The sequence below is a fragment of the Cyprinodon variegatus genome, unplaced genomic scaffold (assembly GCF_000732505.1).
Source record: "Cyprinodon variegatus isolate N-32 unplaced genomic scaffold, C_variegatus-1.0 Scaffold685, whole genome shotgun sequence".
In the NCBI taxonomy this organism is placed as follows: domain Eukaryota; kingdom Metazoa; phylum Chordata; class Actinopteri; order Cyprinodontiformes; family Cyprinodontidae; genus Cyprinodon; species Cyprinodon variegatus.
The window spans coordinates 227,433-239,413 of NW_015151138.1; the positions used below are offsets into that span (position 1 = coordinate 227,433).

At 38.5% G+C, this 11,981-nt stretch overlaps 1 protein-coding gene across 1 annotated transcript in view; it reads left to right on the top strand.

Moving 5' to 3' along the window:
• The window catches only part of LOC107097326 (adhesion G protein-coupled receptor A3-like), a 227,470-nt gene extending 215,735 nt beyond the window's left edge, over positions 1–11,735 (top strand). The window contains exons 17-18 of the mRNA XM_015394443.1: positions 8,984–9,079; positions 9,168–11,735. Of these exons, the coding sequence (XP_015249929.1) occupies positions 8,984–9,079; positions 9,168–10,575 (1,504 nt within the window). The 3' untranslated portion in view covers positions 10,576–11,735. The remainder of the gene's footprint in view (positions 1–8,983; positions 9,080–9,167) is intronic.
• The last annotated feature ends 246 nt before the right edge of the window (positions 11,736–11,981 follow it).

Below are 11,981 nucleotides of genomic sequence, written 5' to 3' on the forward strand. Positions count from 1 at the left end.
GTGAGTGTATATATATTTTAGTGTTGTGCCAATGCCATTTTTTGGCCCTGATACCCGATACCTGGCTGTGCAGTAGATACCAATACCATTCCAATACCATCTGTTTGAAATTGATGTGTGTATGTATATATATGAAGAACTGCATACTATTTGGATGTAAAATAATTGCCATCATGGCTTTGTCAAGCTGCTGGTGCCTACCTTTGTGAAACAGGAAAAAAGACTAATACAAAGGGAATCCAGTAGAATTTTTTATTATTATTATTTATTATTATTATTGCATTCGTAGAATAAGTCACAATGGTTGAATAAACTTTTGGTTCTCAAAATGGTATTGGTGCCCTATTTGTTGGTACTCGCCGATACCGATACCACCATTTTACTGCTAGATCGGGGCCCCATCCCATACTGGTATCGGTATCGGTGCAACACTGATATATATATACATATATACATGTTAAATAATAATCAGAGATCTGTAGAACCATTTATCTGAATTACTTTTTAAAGAAATTTATCATCAAGGATCTAATCTAAGACTAAATGTGAAATTAAAAGCGCAGATCTGTGAAAATCATCTTGTTCGGATGCGTCTTTTGTCTGAAAAACAATCCAAAGAAAAACAAATTGGAGTCATATCTCAGTGTAATTAGGCAAGTTTGCATGCAGCTTACTTTTTGACCAGTACAAAGGTTTGTCTATTTTTATGCAGATTTTCTGATATTTTGACTGTAGATTCCCATACATCTGCTTGCAAGTAAGAAAAAAATACAAAAAACTAAGAAAATTTGATCCATTTTTAACATATTCTTGTACTTTATACATTTACATCAATACGCACTTTAACTTCCACCCAGTAGTATGTGCACCCCTGGCAAAGTGTTTACTAACAAACACCTGTAGCACATCTATAAAATTATTTTTAGGAGACATATCTGGACCAATATCAAACCCAAATGTTGTCAAGGATCTACTCCTAGAAAGAGTCTAAAGATATACTCAAACAGATAAGTTTCCTACTGACCTACTAGTTTTGCTTTCCTGGCAAGGTAAATTCTCAGACACCAGCATGAATGGGTTTTTTAATGGCGAACATTCTAGAAGCTCCCCCATCCCGCTTTGCCTGCAAATGAGATAATTTGTCTGGGGCAGGCAGAGGGATAGTGTGCTGTACCAGTCAAGCTGATCCACAGTGATTGACTGTAATGCTTGCCGTCAGACCGGCTCATGCAGTGAGACATAGCAGCTGGAGACAAATCTATTTCTCCCTCCTATTTTAACAACCGTCTCATCATTCTTCACCCACCTCTCTTCCTGTTCTTCCTGTCTGACAGTCTTTGATCACATTTTCAACCCACAATCATAATGACCGTTGTCAGAAATTGGCCATTCAATGTGAAACCAAACATTTGAAATAATTTTCCTAATGGATTGGGATCCAATACAGTGTAAGTGCAAAATAATTCTCATTAAAAAGGCGTGTTTCATTTCCTTCTGCATAAAGGTTCCATGATCAATTAAATGTCCCAGCATGCTTTTCTCGTAGCCTGTTAATGCTTAACATTTCAAATTAACAGACAAATTTGGAGTTTTAATATGCCGTTGCATTAGTAAGTAAATATATGTTGTGTAGACAGTGCATTAGAAATACAAGTTTGTTATGTTTAGGTTTTCACTTTGAGCTTTTTAGTTATTCTTAGTTGCATGCTATTCTGTTTTCATTTAGATGTATATTGATTTTAATCTAAGTGTAACTTTCTTTGTGTTTTTCAGTTATATTTAGATTGGTGTCTATTCCTTGTGATTTAGATAAGTCTTTTGTTCGGCCCTTTCTTTCACAAGTGTTTGCAGTCACTTAAAGAATGCTGGATAGAGCATATTGATAGATGATAAATGATTTATATCTTAAATCCAAATGTTTACATATTTTGGTATAATTGCTGCTCAAAGCGGGTTTCTCTGTCAGCTAAAGCCACGTTTTAGAGTCTCTACACTCCAGTTGAAAATTAATCGATTACTAAATTAGTTGACGATGATTTCAATAATCGATTAATCATGATTAAACCAATTAATTGTTTCAGCCCTACTCGAAACCCTCTAAAGAAATACATCCCATACTATTACTGACCCACCGCCAAAGCGGTCATGCTGTGTTGCAAGCTGTATAACATTCACCAATGCATCTCATGTGTCTCATGTGTGCTCAGTACAAAGCTGCTCTCTTCTGTGAAGAGCAACGTGTTGTCTGTCCCATTTGCACAACAGCAGGGGTGATTGATTCACAATCAGTGATGCCTCTTAACTGGACAGGATAATTTCACAGAAGTCGGACTGACTTGGAGTTGAATTGTCTTGTTGAAGATGTTCCCTGTTGCAGTGGTGTACAAATCAAGGTCCAGCAAGTAACAAGCATGTACACAGATAACTTCCAACCATTTGTGTTTCCAGCTCCATTGCACAGACTAAGGACTAATCACCTGGTTAATTAAACAAGATATAGGAAAACTAGACAGGATTTTAAATGTTAAAAGCTTTGAGGTAATTGAGGGTCAAATAGGAATATTTTTCCTTTAAAATAGTCCATAAAGATATTTAGTTTTAACGATATGTGGCTCAGAATTTTCTAATTACCGTCTGCACTGTGTATATCAGATCATGCTCTGTGTTGCTAAGTATTTAAGGTTTTAGAAAGCATGAATACAAGATAGCTACTGTATAAGTAAATGCAGTGTGCTGGAGCTGGGTCTGACCATCACTTGTCCCCAGCTGTTCTATGTAAGTACTGGATGAGGTCCAGAGAGAGGACAAGGCCCGGTCACAAAGCAGAGGACGGTACATGGGCAGAGGAACAAGGATGAGAGGGGAGTCGCTGAGTAGAAGCTGTCTAAAAGCCACTTCAGGGTCTATTTATATCAGATGATTGCTGCCTCTGTGCTCAGTTAAAAGCAAAGCTCTTTTTTAAGGCCTTCTTTTTTACTGCACTTGCCAAAATGAAAGTATGCATGTGTGCAGTGTAGGGAAATACATGTTCATGTAAAATAGTTCTGCATCTAGAAAAACCAAAACAGAAAATTGACTGGGTTGGTCTCACATGATGAAAATTTTTTTTCCATGTCTTCTTCATGCGTCTAACTAGCTGTTCCTTGGGGGTTGTAGAGGAATGAGGGTGCATAAGCTCATGGCATTTTAACATCCACACATTCCCCACATTTATGCTTATCTGCTTGACGGTTGTGTAAATGGCTTTCTGTTGGAGGAGTCTCCCCTGGGGGAACCAGAAACAGTGACAGCCCGCTAATACCAACCGCCTCAGCCCTTTTCTTCACACGCCCTCAACCCCTCACTGACCGGCTCAGACAAACATCTTGATTGTAATTGAATTTTTGGGCTTCAGTGAGGTAGAGAAAAAAATTATTGGAGAAAGAGAAAGAGGGAGAGCGAGCAGAAGGGATGAAATAAGGGATCAGGATGGATTGGCTGAAAGGTTAGGGTATGGTGGCAGAGTCTGTTATTAAACAGGACACAAGAGGAGACTATAGCAAGAGGAGGAAATAGCAGACCGCTCTGTCGGAAAGTGGATGACAGGGCACAGACAAAACAAGGATATTAGAGAAAGGAAGGCCTGCTAAAAAATCTGAACTTCCTGTGATGAACTGAAAAAGATTCTTCTGACAAATTGTGCTTTTTCCATCTTTTTTCTGTGGTCCATGCTTTTATTTTATTGTTTCTGATATAACTGATTATTTAGAAGCACTAACTAGTATAAGTGAAATGAAGGAGCACTCTGAGAGCAATATTTTTAGAGAATTTTTATTCTTCAGTAACTCCATAACAAAAATTGAACATCATTAACTTGGATTCATTACACATAGAGGGCTTCTCAGAAATAAAAAAAAATGTGTAATATAAAAAAAAGCTTGCATGCTGAAGTTAGTCCAGTGGTTAGTGCCTCTTTTGTATGAATTATGGGATCAATGCAATTTTGCATGGAAGTGATCAGTCTGCAGCAGTTAAGAGATCCTGAGGAAGTTCAGCTACACTAAATGTTTTTGTATTTCTTTACCCTTTTTCCATTTGTGCGATCATAAACAATAGAATAGTGTTATTATAGACCTATCAAAGAACTAAGAAAGTGAATTGTAAATGTTTTTGTTTTTCTTTCAACTATTCAAATGTATAATTTGAATGATTATTCAAGCGTACAAACAGATGCTATGCACCTATTGGTGCCTGGTATATACTGTATAAAGAGTTAAACTGTAAACAGGTTTTGTAAGGGGAAAATCTAATTGCAGCTTCATCTATGACTTAGACTTAGACAGCTTTTATAGTCATTTTTTATACACAGAGTCTATCGAAAACAAAATTTTGTTTTGTACAGCTCTCATGACATCTCCATTTTTTCAAGCATAACAGTGATCAAATGATATGATAAGTCACGACTGGGTTTTTCATAAGTTCTGTGGACTTTTTTTTCCTATGGTGGTATTTGTTGTTTGTTGTCTTTGTTTGCTACTCAAATAAACTAATAAATTGCAGTTTTTGCAGTGTTTAGTTATATTGTAAGATAAGTACATTTGCTCTTATTCTGAGAAAGTAAATAAAATGATCTTCCACTTGAATTAGAATTTTTTACCCTTACAATAAGGTAATTAGTTATGCACTCGAAATAAGTTAATCAAGTTTTAATTATTTTATTTTAAGCATGATTCATTTTATTCAAGTAGGATGTTAGCTTATTTACCTGCTCAAATCAAAGTAAAATACATTTATCTGAAGAAAAAATATTTAGACTTAAATTTCTGCAATGTAGATAGCTGCTCTCAGCTTGTTTGCACTGGTCTGATCTATTTATCGTTTCTCTCAACACACACTGTAGGTTCTCTACTGGGTTTTGTTCAGGTCAATTTCCTCGCCTGTAAAGCACATTAATGTCATTAAAACAGGCCTTTTTTATATTTATACTTTTCCATTATTATTTCTAGTTTTTGTTTTAAAAGTCATCTTTCATAATTACATAAAAACCGATTTTAAAAAGATGATTCATTCTTTTGTTTATTTTTTCTTAGTGTCTACCATAAATATAAAAAAGAACCAGGCTTAAAATGACAATTAAAACAGAAATATTACTGGGTTTTTTAACAGATATTTTCACCTGTGGATGGAATGCTGCAAGATATTCACAATCTAATCATATTTTAATGTACTGAAATGCACCTGTGTATAGCTGAAGGTAATTTATGAAGTACCAGTATTTCTCATGACAGTTGGCAGATGCAGCTTTTATGCCTGATTTGACTTTATTCTTTATTCATAAACAATTGGTTTTTCATTATTCCCATGTCAAAATATTTTTGACGACTGCGCTATCCACTTGGGTCTGTGATCTCCCTGAAGATGGCTTCATTTGTACGTCAAGTGCTCATCTTTTCTGTAGTATACTTTGAATTGATAGCTTGAACTGCTCTTCTGACTACAAATATACTTGTAGGTTTAACGTTCCTTCTTCGTTCATCTTTCATGAAGAAAACTGTTGTTTTAGAAAAAGATTATGTATTCATATCTTAGCTTGAATCGAGGACAGATCCTATATGCAATACAAAAAAAAAAAAAACACAGCTTGCAGTTCCATCATGTTCAGATCGACAGGAGGCAGATTTGTTTATGTGGTACAGTTTGCACTTTGGTTTGGAGTGAAGAAAACAAATAGTAGGTGTGATTGCACCCCAAGGGTGTAATCATAAACACTCTGACATGCTCAAACGGTAAACAGAGATGATCTGTTGCTTTTTCTTTTTGGCGGGTTTGGAAAAAAAACTGCTTGTTTTCATTAAGGACCCCATGTGTCACTGGATGTCAATCAAAATGAGAAAATACACAAAATTAATTTCATATAATGTTACTTCTAGGTTGGCCAAGGATGTCAATTACCTCATAAGTCCTTATTTAAACATTCATTTAGTTCTCTCTGAGCACTTCCAGTCCAAACCTTATATCCATTCATTATTTGTATGAATGCCATAATAATTTTAGGCATTAACAATTTAATCTATAATGTTGTTGTCTGAAATAATTACATACCAAACTAGTTAGTTTACAGATTGTTAAAAACAGGAATTGGGAGAACTTGTTTTATTTATAACAGATTTTATTTCTCGTGGTCATCAACCTTCTGGTGTACTTCTCTCTGGATAGTTGGCCATGCTTTTTGGCAGACTTTGTGGAGTTTGCTCTGTTGAAGAGAGGGTTTTGGAAAGTCTGTATAGGAAGCTTATGTTGATCTGCTTTATCCGTTTCAACACAAGTTTTGATTTGGGTTTGGGAGCGTTATCCTCTAGTGGTATAGAATTGTTTTCCTTGTTTTATTCATTAAGGTCAGGGATGAGCAGCTAAAGTCCTTGAGGGCCAGTGTCCTAATTTAAATGATTACATTAACAGGACTCTAGAGAACACACTGAGGATGTTATTCAGGTGTGCTGGACCAAGGATACATTTTAAAGTTGGAGGACACAGGCCCTTAAAGGAATAGTACACCCAAAACATGATTAGCCTTCATTTTCTACTCACCCCCATGCTGAACAACACCCTGGAGTACTTTTTTGATATCTCAAATGCATCTGGAGATCTGAGAGGCTTCTTGCTGTCTGCTGACATTCAAATAATGGAGGTCTATGGTGCCCGAGACAGAAAGGTCCATAAAAGTCCACAAAAAACGTGTCAATATTCCTCCATAGTGCTCGTCCAATGTATTCCAAGTGTCCTGAGTGGGTAGCATCCAGAATTTACTCGAAACAAAGTCATTTAGAATGTTTTTAGAGCATAAACAGTAGTGTATAGGATTTCCTGAAAGCGCGCACCTGCGCGTTCACGACGCTACGGAAGCCGGCGGACCAAACCAGATGAAAGTGCGCATTCAGCGTCTGCTCTGCCAATAATGCAAGCGTAGAAGAAGAAATGTGCTGTTTGCCTGTGCAAAGAAAGAAACAACGAAAGAAAAATGTCTGAGGACTTCAGTGTTGAGGAAGAGCATGAGTTCTTTGCCGAGCTGAATGCGCACTTTCATCTGGTTTGGTCTGCCGCGGTTTCCGTAGCGTCGTGAACGCGCTTTCAGGAAATCCTATACACTACTGTTTATGCTCTAAAAACATTCTAAATGACTTAGTTTCGAGTAAATTCTGGATGCTACCCACTCAGGACACTTGGAATACATTGGACGAGCAGCATGGAGGAATATTGAAACGTTTTTTGTGGACTTTTATGGACCTTTCTGCCTCGGGCGCTGGGCACCTCCATTATTTGAATGTCAGCAGACAGCAAGAAGCCTCCCAGATCTCCAGATGCATTTGAGATATCAAAAAAGTACTCCAGAGTGTTGTTCAGCATGGGGGTGAGTAGAAAATGAAGGCTAATCATGTTTTGGGTGTACTATTCCTTTAAGGACTGGAAGTGCCCATCCCTGATCTAGCTGTTGTTTTACTGTAAAGCCAAATAATATGGAAGTGGTTATCATTATTTTTTTCACTATAAACCAATATAACTTACTACGAAATACTCACACATAAAAAAAAATGTTTTTATTGGTTTGAAAGTCTCTCCAGAGATCTTGCCTAACCTTCACTTGGATGTAGATTCATGCTTCAATGTTTATGGTTGGTCTGCTTTTTCTTAAACAGCAAAAATATTTTGTTAGCGCTAAAACATTGGAGTGTTCCAATAAAACAGTGACTCCAATCACACATCAAAACCAGTTTAGGAATTGCTAAAACAAGCCAACAAGAAAACGTTATACATATCAGTGCTTATAAATAGGATTTTGCAGCATTTCAATAAAGTCAAAGAAATATAACATTTTGGAATTGATGAGGTAGGCCTGCCTTCTTTATTTTTTCTATAGATAATTCACTTTGCACTGGTTGTCTGTATTTAACCCTCACTTCTTTGGTTCTGCAAAAGAGGGGCTATTATTAATATAAACTCTGTTAAAACTCAGTTTTTCATTGCATAGACTGAGCTGTGTTTCCCGCCTAGATGAACCATATAAATTAACTACAAAGACAATTAGCTCTTCTCTTTTTTGCATGCCTGGTCTGTCTGGTCAAGCCCCCAGTAGGTCTAGGCAAACGGCGGCTCACCCTGGTTTAGGTTTGTCTGGAGATTTCTTCCTGTTAAAGAAAACTTATCTTGTCCATTGTCACTACATGCCTGTACAGCATAAGGGATTTCTGCCAAGTTGATGATGCAAGGGTAGATGCTCAGTTGGGAAGAGCATTTGCTTCATCCAATCAGTTCAATAACTTATTAATAAGAAAACGTTTCAACAGTTTGAACAATGAACTTCACTGCATTTTTTTATATATATAAATGGGATAAAATTTGAAAGTATATAGTTCTTGAATATGTCTGTGGGATTGGCTTTAATGGGCTTTAAAGGGTTATATAATTATTTAAAAATGACAAAAAAATATCTCTTTTATTTTCATAAATTCTTCTTTAGATTAAAGCTGTTGTGAATCTATGATATATAGATACATTGGATTTATGTGAACTGATTTATGCTGTTAGAAAAATTTATAGAATGGCCTCAACTAAGCCCCACTTCAACCCTGTTGAAAATGAGTACATTCTTTAAAGTCTTATCTGTATCCTGGGAAATCAGCTAATTTAGATAAATTACTATTATTGCCCACAAATGATGTGTTATAAAATGTGAAGTATTTCAATATCCAACTAGTTAAATCCCATAAGTGTGTTAACATCTTCAAAATGCATGGACAACTGACCAAATATTTGGGGGTGTATGTTGAAAGTTGTGACTAAACTCTTACCTTCGTGCTAATTAAAGACAACTTGCTAATAGACACTGAAGGCACATTTTAAACATAAAAATGTAAAATAGTAGTCTGTCCAATAGTCTTTTTTGTTTGTTTTATTCTGTTCCTTATCATACTTTTGTTGTTCTGTTTCTTCCTCTGCCACATCATAGATTTTATTTAGTCGGTGGTGGAGTTCCTCTCATAATCTGTGGCGTCACAGCAGCTGTCAATATGGACAACTATGGAAGTGGGGAACAAGCACCATAGTAAGTTTTGGTTGTTATCTAAAGATGTTGAAAGTTATAAATTTTGAATTCCAAATAAGCGACTAAACTTGACTCATCTGTTTTGCAGCTGTTGGATGGCATGGGAGCCCAGCCTGGGGGCCTTCTTTGGCCCTGTGGCCTTCATTGTGTTGGTGACATGCATCTACTTTCTCTGCACCTTCATTCAGCTCCGGCGACACCCTGAGAAGAAGTACGAGCTCAAGCAGCTGACAGAAGAGCATCAGAGGCTGGCTGCAGGGGATGTTCCAACCCACTCTCATCAGGGAGCCGAGCCTGGGGCACTGGCAACCCCATCTGGTGGGAGCAACTGCCCCGCTGGCTGCCCTGGCATCCCCATCAACCCTGCTCTGCTGGCTAATGAGCACTCCTTCAAAGCTCAGCTACGAACTGCAGCCTTCACCCTTTTCCTGTTTCTTGCCACGTGGACTTTTGGTGCATTGGCCGTGTCGCAGGGACACTTCCTAGACATGATCTTCAGCTGCCTTTATGGTGCCTTCTCCGTCACCCTTGGCCTCTTCATCCTCATCCATCACTGTGCTAAGCGTGATGACGTCTGGCACTGCTGGTGTTCCTGCTGTCCTGGAAGACATGCCAATGGCTGCTCTGGTGAGGTGGGGTCTGCTCAAACACGCCCCAAGGTGAATGTAAATGGGAACACCCCAGGGCATGGTCATGGTCACAGCCACTGCCACCATGACTCACCGTGTCAGGTTAAAGCACTGCTTAGCTGCAGCCACAGCGGAATGGGTCACTGTAAGCATGCCACTCTTCCATCCTCACAAAATCATGTGACATGCCTGGCACCGGTAACCCCATGCTGTGCTGCCCTTCATAGCCAGCAGTTGATGGAGGAGGAGCCCACCGCCACCCATGTGTTACTACACTCTGAACCAGGGATCCAACTACACCCCTGCCTCAAAAGCAGCACCAGGACTAAAAGCCGCCATTTTGGCCGCAAAGCTGCTGCGTGCGGAGCAGGGAGCGACAGGGAATATGCTTATCATATCTCCTCCAGCGCAGATGGGGGCAGTATGCACAGCTCACACACTGACAGCCCCCACAGCACACGTGAGCGACACACCCATATCTGTCCGCATCTTGCCCAAGAAGGCCACCACGATGGGCATCACACATGCCATGCTACTGCAGCCACTCTCCATGAGTCTTTGGCATGCCATAATCCCTGTCACAAGCATATCTGCTGTTCCAAGGCAGACCTTTTCCCTTCTCTGTGTCCGGCAGAATCAGGGGACGCAGGTGTCTTTCTGTGTGGCTGCAACAAAGTAGCTGAGGAGGAGCCTGTGACAACACATCACCATCTGGAGAGACATGCCCCGCGAAGACAATCATGCCCCCAGAACCCAACCAGTCAGAATGGGATTCTAAAGGGAGGCATGAATGAAGGACTTCTGTACACCTCAGACAGCACAGGGAATATACGCACTGGCCCCTGGAAGAATGAAACTACTGTTTAGTGCAGGATCTCAATACATCAAAGGCAGTACTCTGCCTCATCCTGCCAAAATGAATTTCGCCTCCCCTTTCTAGAGAAGAAAAAAAAAATGAAATGACATTTTAAACATCACAATCAGCATAGGATTTTTTTTTCTCCAGTATCCACGTTTTTTATGTGCTGTTTTCTTGTACAGAAATCTTATACCATGCAAACGCCTTCAGAGGTGCATCCATAGACCGAAGAGAATCACTCTCAACACTAACGGTTGTGAAATGTGTCTCACTTTATACCGTCAGATTTAACTGAAGGTATTCTCACTGCTCCATATTACTACAGATCTATCTCTCTATATATATATATTCAAAAAATGAATGGTTGTATGTGTGATTATGTGTGTTAGTGCTCAAAGGCAACAAGCTGCAAGATGTTTTTACTCTGAATCTGAAACTACCAATAGTCTACGTTGACAGTGAATCTCCAGTACTTTGGCATTCATGTTCTAGACGACTAAACCAGCAATTTTAGACTTCATATGGGTATTTTTGCCATCACAACTGTGAATACCTACTAGAGATTTTCTAAATAATAAACAAAGATAACTTTGCTTGTCGGAGACGTGTGGGTGCCAGTTTAGTTGTAGAGAAATCACAGCTGAAAAAGCGAAGTCAAAACTATGCGTCCGCCTATCCAGGTTTCTATTGATTGTGATGTCTATATGATGTCTTGACCTGAGTCTTTCCCTCTTCCTGAAAAGAATACATCGGCATAACAGCAGGAACAGCAACGTCTCTGTGGGTGGTGAGCTAATGTCAGTAAGGTATGGACTTAGTCCATTCGTTTAAAGTCAGATCATGCGGTGAGTTATCAGTTGGATTTTTGGGATGTTTGCACATGTTCACTTCTGACAATTTCTAGACTGCTTGTAAACAACAGACATTTACAGCAACAAACTGAATGTGATCAATTTCAAAAGAAGAAACTGCTAAAGAGAGCACTTATGGAAGTTAGCACAGGAGTATTGTTTTACTTGCATACCAATTCAAGTTAAGTCAAGTTTGTTTAAAACATAAATAAAACAGGAGCAAAAATATAACCCCTTAATATTAAGATTTTTCTAATGATCTAAAGATCACCAAATTGTGCAGAATAAGTTAATTACTAATATTCCAATTAGCTGTTGCTGCTGGTCTTTTTTCTTCTTTCCTCACAATCTTAGATGCAGTCTCCTCCAAAACAAATGTTTACTTTACATTACCAATGAAAATGTGCATTTAGCGAATTTGTTTGTTAAAGATTATTTTCAGGTGCTAGCGGCCATTATTTTTTTAAACTTAGCAGACATAAAATAGAATTGAATTGAGGGGGCAGACATGCAGCATACATCAGAGTTAACCTTTGAACCATGACTATGCCCTTAACTAGACT